General features: G+C 36.0%; 1 protein-coding gene across 1 annotated transcript; it reads left to right on the top strand.

Moving 5' to 3' along the window:
- Positions 1-437: 437 nt before the first annotated feature.
- On the top strand, positions 438-12,002 carry LOC110614543 (polygalacturonase-like). The gene is made up of 4 exons (XM_021756102.2): positions 438-936; positions 3,459-3,748; positions 11,332-11,560; positions 11,675-12,002. Exons 1-4 carry the CDS (start codon positions 502-504, stop codon positions 11,894-11,896), a joined length of 1,176 nt encoding a protein of 391 aa, XP_021611794.1. The 5' UTR covers positions 438-501; the 3' UTR covers positions 11,897-12,002.
- Positions 12,003-14,823: the final 2,821 nt, after the last annotated feature.

The raw sequence follows: 14,823 nt of genomic DNA, 5'->3' as shown, positions 1-14,823 counted from the left end.
GTATTTAAAACCCTTTGAAGGGCACTGAGAGAGTGATATCGGGTATCAAGATCGAGCATATGCCTGTAAATCGCGAGTGAGCTAAGCGCTCTAGGCTTAAAAAGATACTATTTATTTAAATATAAGTCATATATGAATTCTTTAGGTTCCTTGAGCATTACACTAGACAAATTGTCTTAATATAGTTTCAATTAAAAACTAAATAGTGAACTTCTAATGCCACAGCTGGTACGGCAATGACTTCTAATGGATAAGATGAATAGAACATCGTTAATGGCGGATCATGTTTTATTAAGCATTTACAGATATATTAACGTATAAACTCATCAACTAAACAACTCATCAACATCGTACAAATCATATTTGATAATTAATGCTGAAGAGGGTAACATGCAAATGACTTGCTTTACACTAAACCGATAATATAAATCCATCTGCAACCAATTTATTCCACTGTCTGATCTTGATCCCATCAAACAGTAATAATTAGCAAGAAAATTAATGGCAAAAAATAATATAGTTCATTGTCTTCTCATCCTGGTCTTGTTTTCTTCTTCCTCCCGAGCATCCAATGGAGCCTACAATGTGGAAAGCTTTGGAGCAAAACCAGACGGCAGGACTGATTCTACACAAGCATTTGTGAGGGCCTGGTCGGCTGCTTGCATGTCGACAGGCCCAGCCACCGTGTACGTTCCTAGAGGGAGTTTCTTGGTAAAGCCGATTGTGTTTAGTGGGCCATGCAAGAATAAGATATTGTTTAGGATTGATGGGAAAATTTTAGGACCTTCAAATTACTGGTCTTATGGCAGTTCAGGATTTTGGATCTTATTTTATAAGGTTTCAAGGGTTAATATCCATGGTGGCATTGTTGACGCTAGAGGACGTAGCTATTGGGCTTGCCGGAATGCTGGAAAGATTTGTCCACCTGGAGCTAGGGTACGTCGTATTCTTTCTATTAAGCTTTTATAAGACTAATTTTATAGTGTAACAGTAGAAATGAAACGGTAATTCGATGTAACAATTAAACTAAAAAAAAATATTTATAATATTTTTTAAAAAAATTATTTTGAGAACACATTAACTAAGTGAATTTTATAGAATTCACTCATTTTCATTAATAAATTTGTTAATTTCATATAAACATAAATCCACATGAAATCACTATGCTATAATATAACTTCCAATGTATGAATTAAAAAATTAGGAGTGTCCAATAAACAATCTTTATAAAAAAAAATTAATTCAAATTGATTTGATTTAATTTTTTAAATTTTTTATTTTAATTATTTACTAACATGAAAAATTAAAAAAATTACTTTTCAATTAAGCCTTTTTAAATAAAAACAGAAAATTAATTCTGTAGACTGATTTGACTTTTGAATTGTCTTCACTCAATTATTAACTTTTGTTTGGGATGAAGTAGAATAAAACAACTTTTGTTTTCAACGTATAGTTCTATAAGTAAGGTTTTTTGTTAATTTTTAAACTTTAATATTTTTTATTATTTAGAAAAAAAAATATTTTTAAAGATATTTAAATATTTTGAAAAAGAAAATATTATCACCCACCAATTTGGTGGGTTAACATTGAAAATTTTTAAAAATTTCAAAAAAAAAACCTTATTTTAAGTTTTTTAAAATAGGAATTAAAATTACATATACTTGAATAATTAATTTGATATTATCTTTTATTAAAAATAAATTTAATTATGCCATTCAATATTTAAAATAAAAGAGACATTCATATTTAGAATATTTAAACAATTTAATCGTATTTATTTGTATGTTCTGTTAGACATGAATACGGCTTATCAACTTGACTTCTCACTCTCAGCACTCACATCTCGATTTTACTAATGAAATTTTTATTAATATATTTTTATTTTTTTATAATGATTGTTTGCTCTGTGACCTAAGGTGTAATTTTAAAACCTGATAACTTCACGAAGTTGTGACTTCACCAATTAATCTGGGCAATTTCCCATCCTTATCTCAATCTTTGCTGGTCAGTTTGCGTTTAGTTTAATATCTATGCACGTTAGAAATTCAAATCAATTGTTTTTTTTAGAATTGATTAAAAAAGCATAATGATTGCACATATTTACATTTTAATTTTAATTTTTTTAATTTTAATTTAATTAATCCAACTGATATATTTTAATACAATTTTAATTATTTTATAAATTTTTAAATTTAATAGTATATGTGGCAATTTTTTATTTCAAAAAAAATAGTATATGTGCCAATTTTATAATTTAACTAACATGTATTATTATTTTTTATACCATGTTTATATTATTTTATATTTTAATTTAAATATTTAAATTTTAATTTAATTTATCCAATTGGAGTGTAATTTTAATCAAATTTCAAAAGTTAAAATATATGAATTCATATCGAATGTCAAATATAATATCTTATTATTAATATAAACTAATTCTATATATAAAAATAATATTAACTCATAATTAATTATTATTAAATGATATATTTAATTTTAAAAATAATAATAATTTAATTATTAAATATATAATTAATAATTTAATATAGATAGATTTTATTTTACATTAATAATTATAAAAAATTTATAATTGATATATTACTTTTAATCATTTTATATATACTACTATTTGAAATTAAATAAAATTTATTATCGTTGAAAATGTAGATTATATATCTAATTGTTTGTCTTTAATTTTAATTTTAAAAATTAGATAAAATCACATTCAATTATAAATTTTACATTAATTTATTTAAAATTTTAAAATGTAAAATGATAAAAATATTAGACTTTTTTAAATTATTTAATTAATTAAAAAATAATTGTAATAATAAACTTATTATGCCAACTAAATTATTAAATTATTATATAAATTATCAAATTTTGAAATTTATAAATCAACTAAAATTGAATTAAAATTATAAAAATTGAATCAATTAAATTTAAATTAAAATATAAATAAACGCTTAATTTTTTGAAAAAAGACCGTTCTGAATAGAAACAGGCTTTACCGCTTTGATGTATGACGGATTCACATATTTATTTAATTATTCTTACGAATAAATAATGCTTATTAAATAAGGACAATAATTAATTAGAGGAATATTTTAAAACCTAAATCAAACTGAAATATTCAGATGATTCTATTTTCTCTAATACTTTGATTTTTGGTCTATAAATATTAATAATTTATTTTATGATTTTTTTTATTTAATTCAGTTAAAAAATAAATAAGCCAATTTCACGTCTCTACAAAAAATTAGGTCATTATTGCTTAATATATTAAAAAGGTGATTCCTATACACGTAGAAATTACTTTCTTCAATTGTTATTAATGAACTATCAAATTTATTGGGATAAAACAATTTGATATTAACATCAAATTTAATTATCAAATTAAAACAGTGATTGGTTTTGTTTTGTGTAAGTTGAGTTAAGCAAACATTGAATTAATGCAGTCCATATCATTGGTGGCCTCAAGAAATGTGATAGTGAGCAGATTAATATCGATGAACAGCCAGATGTTTCACATTGCTATAGACCAATGCCGTAATATTGTGCTTGAAAACCTCACGATTTCAGCCCCAAGTTTGAGTCCCAACACCGATGGAGTTCACATACAATCTTCTACTGGAATCAACATTTCAAACTCCACCATCAAGACTGGCGATGATTGCATTTCAATGGGTCCTGGCTCCAAGAACATCCTCATTCAACGCATTGCCTGTGGCCCTGGACATGGAATCAGGTCTTCTTTCTCTTCTTTTTCTTTTCCTACATTGTTCATTAGGTTAGTGTCAACAAATAGAGAATTTTCACACATTACAGGGTGCGTAATTTCAGTCGAAAAGCTAATTTAAAAGGAAAAATTATTTTACAAAATGGTGATCCATGTTACTAAATAGTAAGTCTATAAAAATTTAATATATAATTAACTACAATTATTTAAAAAAGAAAACTGTAATTTTTTTTAACTATTTATTTTTCTTATTTGTAAGATATATTTTTGTATAGTTTATTTTATTTTATTGAATCGATATTTCATATAAGTAATACTATATGTATGTATGTGAATATTGATGATTTGAGATCCAAAAAATAGGGTTTTACAATGGGTTTGTAAGCTTAGCTGAAAAAAGGGGCCTTAAGAAGAGAATGTTTCTTTCTTTTATCTGTTTCCATTGTCTGTCAGTGACGTGTAACGGCCTGACTTCTATTGGGCCACCTGTCTCTGCCATATTGATATAATCGTACGAGGATATCAGATTCCTGCCCCATGCGTAACGGCCTCTGATTCCCCCCGGGCGCGCATGTGGATGGACCCACAAGGCGGATGGGTTGATCCCCTTCCTGATTCTGAGTTGGACCCGAAGATTGGGTTAAAGTTGAGCCCAGGTAGGATCTGTTTGATGGGCCGTGTGGACTGGGTCGGCCTGGTTGAGGAAGCTAACTGGAGCTCGGTCTTAAAGCTGAGCGGATCGGACCTGGTTCATGTGGGAGACTTGAAGGCCTCCAGATAATGGGCTATTGTCATGGGCCCGGCCCCAAATCGAGGTGACGAAATCCAGCAGTCATCAATTGCCCCTTTACCTCCTCGTCAGTTATTGCCCGACTAAAGAGGGGGTAAATACCGAGAGTCATCATGATCGCGCCGCCCAAGGACAAAACTGTTCAAAACATCTTTTCGGCTCTTTATTGTTTCAAATTTCATTTCTCGTCAGTCTCCCCAGATCGTTGGCTCTTCCCTGTTCTACTGCTGTCTTTGCTTTCCTCTGCTCATCTGCCCTAATCGCTTTTCAGGTACGCCTCTTCTTTTACCATGGATAGTTCTAGCCTCCCCGATGTCGTCAACCAGGAGTCTAGCCTCACCCCGTCCAACATTAGGAGTTTCATCTCTAGGGAATACCTGGATACCCCTCTTTTTCACATCCGGGCTCCTTATCGGAATGAGAGGATCATTCTTCCTGATCCTTCTCCCTCTGGCCTAATCGACCCTCAAAGAGACGTCAATCTAGTCTTCTTTATTAAACAGAGGGAGTATGGTCTGTCCTTCCCCTTTTCTCCTTTCTTTAAAGAGGTCTTCCAGTATTTCAAGATCACCCCTTGAATGCTAACCCCTAACTCCGTTCTTTTCATGTCTTGCTTTGAATCTGTGTGTCTGAGCTGGGGGTTTACACCCACAGTTCACCTGTTCGTCAGCTTCTTCAGGCTAGTCAAAGCGAGCCTGAAATTTTATTACTTTGCCCCTCGCGGAGGGTTGTCCATTTTCACGGGTTATAAAGACTCCATCAAGGGCTGGGTAGAGGGGTTTCTGGTGGTGGAGTTGAAGAAGAATATGGGGTTGGCTTGGGAGCTCGATCTCGCCTGGGAGGATGTCTCTCTGGGTTGCAACGACCTGCCCCAATTGGGCCTTACCGAGCAGGTCGGATTCCTTTGACTGACTTTTGTGGATAGGAAGTATGACGTCGAAAAGTGCTTGTACCCGTCCAACCTTAGGGATATTAAGGACGCGGGTATCTTATTCTATCTGCCTGTGTTAGTTTTTGCTTACGCGATCTTTGCTGAGAACTGTTCTGATTTGCTTTGATTTTTAATTTTGTAGCCTCCGAGGTGAAGATGGATAAGATTAAGCCTCCCAAGGATCTCATACTGTCCCGGGAGAGCATAGACGCTGCTCTAGATGCCCTCCTGGCTGGGCAATCCGTGCGGGAGGCTACTCAAAGGGTGGCCGAAGTCATTTCTTCCAGGTCGGCTATCCGACCTCCTCTTCCTCCAGTCTCTTCTCAGGTTCCCAAGTCGAGCTCCCGACGTAGCAAGTCATCTCAGCCCTCCAGCCGCAGCCGATTGAGCTCGACTCGCCAGTCCTCTCAAGCCCGCCGGCCTCGATGCTCTTCTACTGACAGGACGGAAGAGGTTCTAAGAGCTACTTCTGAAGTGATTGAGGACACTAGGCTGACGAGGATGGATCCTGTCGCTCCTTCCAAGGAAGCTTCTGATGCGGGGCTTGAAGTCTCCGCTGTTGCTGAGGAGGAGGTCCCCAAGGTGGGGCTCGAGGCCCCCATTACTGAAAAGGAAGCTCCAGGGAAAAGTAGGGAGGTTATTCTTGTAGACGAAGATGTCTAGGAGGCCCCTACCGGAGATGTTGGATCCGGCCCTGTTAATGACGGAGGTGTCACAGAGAAGGCTGGGGACAAGCGTCTTGTCTCCCCCGAAATGTCTGCCCCAGCTCTTGCTCGGAAGAAATCCAGGGCTTCCAAGGGATCAGCTCCAGCTCTCCCCCCTATTGGAAAGAAAAAGGAAGCTTCCAAGGGATTAGCTCCAGCTCTCCCCCCTCTTGAGAAGAAGAAGGATGTTCCTGTGATACCCCTGTTGTCTGCTCCTGACAATGACATTTTGAACGCTGAGAACATCACTCATCAAACTCTGGCGAGCGTAGTAGTGGAGATCTTGCGGGAGCGGATGTTCGAGGGAATCACGGAGGCTTCGGACTCTCGTCTGCTTGCTTTGACCGGCCATTTGGCTGGCTTCACACGGGAGCAGGCAGCCTTCCGGTCTCTACCTCGAGGGGAGCTCAGAGATAGGATTAGGGAGATGCTCCTGATGGTAAGTTGTTCATTCCGGTTTCTGCTCGTATTCTAATTTTCTTTGTTTCTTTGTTATGACAGTTTTCTCTTTTTGCACTAGGTGACGGGCCTCTTCATGGAGGTGGACGCTCGCGACTGCTCTCTCCGGGAGTCTGTGGACCGCCGGGTTGAGGAGGCACGTTTGGAAGAAAACCTGTCTGCCACCAGTGACGCCCGGAGCAATCTAGCCGCGGCCCATGAGCATGCCAAGTCCCTAGAGGCGGAGTTGTCTCATGCCTGGAGGGTTCTTAAAGAATCTGACAAGAGGGCAGCTGTTGCTGAGGTTCGCTATAAAGAAGTTCTGAAGCAGCTGTCCTCCACGGTGGATGCCCTTCGTGAAAGGGACGAGGCTATGATCCAGAGGGACGAGGCCCAGCATCAGTACGAGGCCTTGAAGGCTGATTTTGAAGGAGTCCGGGCTCGTCTTAACAAGGTGGAGGTCCAGAAGGAGGGGGCACTAGCTCGGGTCGAGGTTCTCGAGCAGGAGTTGAGTAAGAGTTCAGATCGTATCAGAGACCTAGCTTCAGCGGTAGAGGAGTCTAAACTTCATAATCAAAAGCTCTGCCATGAGGTCAGGACTTTGGAGCATAAATGCTCAGCCCTGCTCGAGGATGCCAGACTCGCTGAAGACAGGGTCCAGCTGGAGTGTGAGAGGCGTCTGATGGAGTATAAAGAGTCTCCCGAGCTGAAAAAAGAGATCGAGCAGGCCTGTGAAGCTCACCTCCAGGATTATAAAAGTTCTTCTGAATTTAAAGCCAAGATAGCTGAGGCCTGTGAGAAGCGACTTGCGGAGTTCCAAGGCTCTGATGAAATGAAAACTGCCATATGGAATAAGGGCTTCTGCATGTTCATCTATGGGTATAATAGAGGTCTGAAGACAGCCAGATACGCTCCCTCTACCCTGTTGGCTGAACTCCAAGCTGTAGAGGAAGACTTTGATGGCGAGGAGGTGCTTTACGGGGAGGATGACAGGCCTTTGCCTAAAGGGGCTCCTCGTACTGCAGCTGGGCCTTCTGAGTTAGGTGCCGAGCTGGGAGATGGAGATGCTGAGTCTCGGGGGCTGGAAGTCGTGCCTTTTGTGGGTACTGGGGGGTCTGAGCCAGAAGGTGCTGGGCCTCCCATAGACAGTAATGTAAATAATGTAAGTGTAGATAGTACAGGGGATAATGTAGATGATAATGCCCCTAGACATGTAAGTCCTTTAAGGACTGTTTTTCCTTCGGTAGAGTAGACTGTAAAGTAGGTTGTAATTACTTTTCTTTTTGATGAATTTTAATTTTTGAGTTGTGTTGGTATTTTGAGTTATTGTTATTTATTTCTCTGGCTTTATTCATACTTGAGCTGTTCTTACCTCTGCTTGTTCTTCTCTCCTCATCGGGCTACTTATTCTGCTTAAACAGGCTGACTTGTTTAATTTTAAAGTTTCGAGAATAAAACACTTAAACTGTGCCTAATAAACTTTGTAAGGAATTTACTACATCGCCTTTCATTTCTTGCCCCTTAGTTAATCAGGGCTGAAAACTTAGCAAGAGACTTAGTCTCTAACTGATAATCTTTTCTAATTTCACAAGGGCGTTCTTATCTGTAAATTTTCTTCGAGCTGGATTTGCCTTAAGGCTAAGATCTTCAAGCTGTACTTTTTTATAGATTTCAACCTCATTAGGTCTTTACTATGAGCTCGGTTTTTAACAGCTGACTTAATATCTTCAACTTTCTTTCCATTATTTTATATGTACGAGCTTAGGCGTGTAGCCTTTATACGACTGAAGTAAAAAGGATTATGTACCTCTTTCGAGCAGGGTTGATCTTCTTGTTTTCAGTTCTGTTTCTTATCTGCTCACGCCGCTGAACTTCCTTTCAGCTCACGCCGTTGAACTTCCTTTCAGCTCATAAGAGGTTTGTTATCTTCATTTTGTTCTTTGAGCTTTCTAAGCTTGGTTCTTCTTCGTTGCTTGGTTTTCCGAGTTCATGCTTCCAGGTCGGCACTTTTGGCCTTTTGTTGTCTTTGTCTTCTTAATTTTAGTTTTCGAGTATGTCTCTGCCGGGCCCTTTGCTGCTTGGGCTTTCGCCTAGGCTAGTCAAACTGGTTTAGTGCCAGCCGTCAAATTTTGAGGTCGGGATCTTACCAGCCTGTAATATGAGTTTGGACTTAGACTTTTTATTTCTACTTTAGTATCTTCTTGAGGTCGGCACGACACTTTACCTCCTTTGGTTATCGTGTGAGGTCAGAGCCTCTTCTCCTTAGGGCCCGAGCTCCTTGGGGGAGGTCGGATTTTAATTTTTCATTTGGTGACTCAGGGCCCCATCTTTCGTGGGAGATCAGAGCTGTGAGTCCTTTTTGCGCTTGACACCGAGAGTCCTTAGAGGTTCCGGCCGTTTGGTGCCGGGAGATCTTGGGGATCCCGATCTTCCACCTCCCTGAGGTCTATATTTCTCAGTTTGGTGTTGGTGCCGGGAGATCTTGGGGGTCTCGGTCTTATACCCTCTGAGGTCTTTATGTCTCAGTGAGGTCTTCTGATGCCAAGAGATCTTGGGGATCCTGGTCTTCTCGTGCCAGGAGATCTTGGGGATCTTGGACTTCCACCTCCTTGAGGTCTCTATGTCTCAGTTTGGTGTTAGTGTCGGGAGATCTTGGGGATCTTGGTCTTGTACCCCCTAAGGTCTCTATGTCTCAGTGAGGTCTTCTGATGCCAGAAGATCTTGGGGATCCTGGTCTTCCACCTCCCTGAGGTCTCTATGTCTCAGTTTGGTGTTGGTGCCGGGAGATTTTGGGGATCCTGTTCTTATACCCCCTGAGGTCTCTATGTCTCAGTGAGGTCTCTATGTCTCAGTGAGGTCTTCTGATGCCAGGAGATCTTGGGGATCCTGGTCTTCCACCTCCCTGAGGTAGGCTAAGGTGCGTTGGTCCGGGGCTCTTCCACCACCGGCAACACCTGTACTGGGGTGCTGAGGCCCCGTTGTTGCATTATCTGCCCCAGCCAGTGGGCGGTGTTTTGTAACTGGAGAGCGATGGTTTGGAGGTCCTGGTTGGACAAGGCAACGGCGGATACATTCCTCGCCTGGCTTGGCGAGGGGTTGAAAGGGATGGGTGGTTGATTGTTTGGAATTGTAGGACTGGAAAAAGAGAACTGCTGCTCCTCTTGGGTAGAGTTTAGGTCATTAGGAGTGTTAAGATTGTTGTTTTCATTGTGATTAGCCATCGTGGATCTCAGTGGGTTTGTTTAGAGTGGAACTCCAGTGACGAAAAGATCGCATTCGTTCCCACAGACGGTGCCAATTAATGATCTGAGATCCAAAAAATAGGGTTTTACAATGGGTTTGTAAGCTTAGCTAAAAAGAGGGGCCTCAAGAAGAGAATGTTTCTTCCTTTTATCTGTTTCCATTGTCTGTCAGTGACGTGTAACGGCCTGCCTTCCATTAGGCCACATGTCTCTGCCATATTGATATAATCGTACGAGGATATCAGATTCCTGCCCCATGCATAACGGCCTCTGATTCCCCCCGGGCGCACATGTGGATGGACCCACAAGGCGGATGGGTCGATCCCCTTCCTGATTCTGAGTTGGACCCGAAGATTGGGTTAAAGTTGAGTCCAGGTAGGATCTGTTTGATGGGCCGTGTGGACTGGGTCGGCCTGGTTGAGAAAACTAATTGGAGCTCGGTCTTAAAACTGAGCGGACCGGACCTGATTCATGTGGGAGACTTGAAGGCCTCCAGATAATGGGCTATTGTCATGGATCCGGCCCCAAACCGGGGTGACGAAATCCAGCGGTCATCAAATATAATAAAATTTTTTAATTCAAAAGAAACTCTTTATATTGAAAAAAAGTTAATCAAAACCAAACTCACTCTATAAGTGAGTTCAAAGGTAAAGAATTGTCTAAACCCTTATATTTAGGGTTATATCATTTTAGAGAACCAATGTAGACAATAAGTATAGATAGGCCTTGCCAAATTGATTTTTGCAGGCCAAATTCTTTGTTTGTGATTCAAGTGTTGGTTTATTGGCAATGGTGAAGTTAAAGCTAATATATGGTAGGCAATTGACCATCTTAAATTTTAAAATTATTAAGAGAAAAAATATAAAAAAAATATCATGTAGTTTTATTATTTTTTTATTTCAGAATATATAATTTACTATGAGATTTATAGTTTAATTTTTTTTATCAAATGTAATATGAATTTTACATTAGTATGTGATTTAAAAATTATCATTTTCTGCAAATTGCATGATATTATAAAATATTAGTTAAATACAAAATAAAATAATATATATTAAATTAAATCACAAATCTTAAAATAAAAAATTAATAAAATTATAAAATATTTTTTATATTTTTCTCAATTATTAATATAGAGATGGACTCACATATTTATAGTTTTGTTTCCCTTAATTAATAATTAAACATGCCTACCTCAAATTGTCTTTTTTTGTAATTATATAATAACTTAGAAGCTAATGCTTGTCGAGGGATTTCTTTTGCCAATATAAGAATTGAAATAAGGTGGTGGATCCAATAAAAAAAAAAAAAGAAATTAAAAAGTTTTTCATTAGCATTTAAAAGTAATAATAACAGTCTCTTTTTAAAAAATAAAAAAATAAAATATAACTAAAATAATATAAAAGGACAATAATTTTGATAGAATTTAATTTTTATTTTTGCCCTCCTTAATAAAAATTCTAACTTTGCCATTGTTTGTTGGACAGTATTGGGAGTCTAGGAGAGCATAGCCACGAAGATGGTGTACAAAATGTGACAGTAGCAGCTACAGTTTTCAAAGGCACTCAAAACGGTGTTAGAATAAAATCATGGGGAAGGCCCAGCTCTGGCTTTGCTAGTAATATTGTTTTTCGCAATATCGTCATGAAAAATGCCTACAATCCCATTATCATCGATCAGAAGTATTGTCCCAGTGGTCATGGATGTCCTCATCAGGTTTGTAATATCTTACTTCTCATTTTAAGAAAAATAATTTAGCAAGATGGAAACTGTGAAATTACGAGTTTACAAAGCTGCAATATCTATGTTTTTGTCAACTCTTTTGAGCAGAATTCAGGTGTGAAGATAAGTGGGGTGACATATGAGAAAATAAGAGGAACATCAGTGACGCAAGTAGCTATGAACTTCATATGCAGTTCAAGTAATCCATGCAGAGGAATTAAAATGCAGGGCATTAATCTTACGTACTTCAATAGACCTATTGCAACATCAGTTTGTGTCAATGCACATGGCACTGCTTCTGGATCTGTTCTCCCACCAAGTTGTTTCTAAAACATTATTAATATTTTCTATTTTGTTAAATAAGAAAATCTTGAAATTCATTTATTTCATTTTTTTTAAATCGAACCCAACGTTATTAAGATGTAAAAGTTTGATCTCTCACCCCACAAGGCATCAGATTATTGCCGATAAAATTTCCATCTTGAATAATTGTTTTTGTTGAGTTTTAATTGGATTAAATATAAAAAAAAGAAAAATAAAATTTTTCACCAATATAAATCACGTTTAAATAAAAAATAATAATATTATTAAAGATAAAATAAATATTTATCTTATTTTTTATTTTATCTGCAGTAAAAATACAAAATTATTTATTTTAGTTGGGTTATCCAAACTACAAACTATCCAATAGTCCGGTTTCTAATAATATCCACGTAGAATAATGATCGAAAAATCTTAAAATCTTTCTATACTTTTCCTATAAATTTTGGAGGCTATCAAGAAGTGTTTTTTAAATTCTCATAGGAGATCCTTTTATAATTAAGTCCTAGAGTTTAGTATAATAAAAACTAATTAAATAAATAAATTATAATAATAGTGCAAAACTTTAATAAATAGTTCATATAAATTTTAGACAATTTTAATTAAATTTCTGTTTAATTAATTAAATCAAAATCATATTTTTTTTAAATTATAATTTTATCCCAATGTCAATTTATATGCAATTAAGTCCTACTTGATCTAACTTCTCGTTTTATTTTCTCATACAATTTTTTATGTGTGTGATCTATCAGATTTTAAATATATTGACAACAACTATAATTAACTAATTAATTAATTTAAAGGTTAAGAACATTGTCTAGTAACATGTCTATCTAAATATTCAGAATATCAAAAGTGGTTTGACTTAATCTTTCAGTGTATGGTTTCTCAATGTAATTAATATTTTTTTCAACACAAATATCTTGATTTAACATTTAATACATGGAACGGATCTGCAACGTTAAATCATATTAGATCTCATCTATTAGTCATTGACCGATTGAATAAAATTTCAAATATCATTTGTTAATTTCATTCCACCTTGCGCAAGAATTTCATGATTAATGCTAGTAGATAACAAATGGGACATTCCCTAATTTAATTTATGGTGATAAATCATATCTCAATCACGTAAACACCTTCATATAGTTTCTAATATATCCAATTTATCCCCATTTGTTACTCATGAACCAAGTAACGTGTAAGATGAATTAAAACGTAAAAGTCTCTATATAAAATTATTTATTGATTTCAAGTCAATGGATCACTTACATAACCATCACTTGAGTAATCCATAGATATAGGTTATTTTTATATGGATTTTTCAGGTGGGTAGTTCAATGCACTTATTTATAAAATAAGCACTTATATATTAATTCTAGATATCTCATATATCTCAACCTATGAGATTAGTTGTGATGTTTTGAGATCCAGTATCTATATTAATATATCCAATATCTCATAAAATAAGCACCTATATATTAATATCTCATAAAATAAGCACCTATATATTAATATATCCAATATCTCTGGTTACTTATTATTATGTTGATAATAATAAAATATAACTAATATGATTATTGATTGATAATCATGAGATGATTATGTATATGTTGATATAATTCAATAATCATAAATATTTGTTAGAGAACAAAGTATTGGATGGATCCGCATTGAGATCACTACATGAGTTATTGTCATAAGTGAATCTCAAAGTAGTTATGTCTTAATCCTTTGACTTGAGATTGTCATAGTTTCCAACATAAGGACTGTTACGTTTTGACATAACCAAACATTGTCTTTAATCGAACAATCATAAAGGTTATGATTGAGCATAATAGAAATTATGTAGAGGATATTGAATAATCAATATAGAATTTATCTCTCTCTTTGAGAGAGATATCTTCTGAACCCCTCGATAAGTGAGACTGAGAAATGTATGGCCATGCTCAAATGAATTGATAGTGTGATCAATATCATTTGATTTTATCAGTCTACTTAGAGATCGAGAAATCATAAGTTTGAACATTATAAGTTTCACATTGACCATAACTTATGTTCAAATTAGATATCGTGTGACAAAGGGATTAATACATATTCTATTTATTAGGCTTTATAGGGCTATTGATCCTCATATTAGTTGAGTAGTCATAATGTCTTGCTAGAGGCCGGTTATGATTTATGGGCCTTGTGGGACTGGGTCTATTGCCAATTAATGTGAGTCTATTGGATCACACACAAAAGAACGTTGATGATGTGGTATATTAATGGGCTAAAAGCCTATTAGTATAATTAATAATAATAAAGATGTTATTACTATTTATATTAATTATTATTATAAGATAATAATATTTAAAAATCTGCAGTTTATCTGTAACTATTACAGATAAAAGATTTTCAGTTTTCCTTATCAAAACAAACTGTCACATAAGATATTTGAGTATCTACGAGATTGTGATAGTGGGTGAGAAACACAACTCTTTTGCGAAAAGAATTGTGGGAAAACAAAAAGACTTAAAACGTATAAAACTCCTACTGCGAATTGTGGGGGTGACATTTTTGGAATAATCGTTTTGAGCTGCAGATTGGAAAAGCACATAGCTTATCCATCTTTGAGAGAGCTAGCACTCTAGAAAGATAAAAGATGTTCGTATGGATACCATTGAGAGTGTTTGTTTCAAAAGCAGCACCTTGAGTCCGAAATTTTATCTTCTTATCAAGTCTAACAGGTTAGTCTCGTATCTTTCTTTTCGAAATAAACGAAACACTTGGATTCTAGGAGGGAAACAAAGATTTTTATTTTCCGCTGTGTGTTTTGGATTGTAGTAATTTTTGAATTTCCTAACAAGTTCGGCCTGCTTTAGTCACGGGCTGGATGGTGCGATATTGGGCTGGTCTACTCAGAGGGGTCTAATGGGGTTTGGGCCTATGTTCTT

Source organism: Manihot esculenta, chromosome 5, assembly GCF_001659605.2.
Source record: "Manihot esculenta cultivar AM560-2 chromosome 5, M.esculenta_v8, whole genome shotgun sequence".
Taxonomy (NCBI): domain Eukaryota; kingdom Viridiplantae; phylum Streptophyta; class Magnoliopsida; order Malpighiales; family Euphorbiaceae; genus Manihot; species Manihot esculenta.
This window is presented reverse-complemented; position numbering and strand designations above follow the sequence as displayed.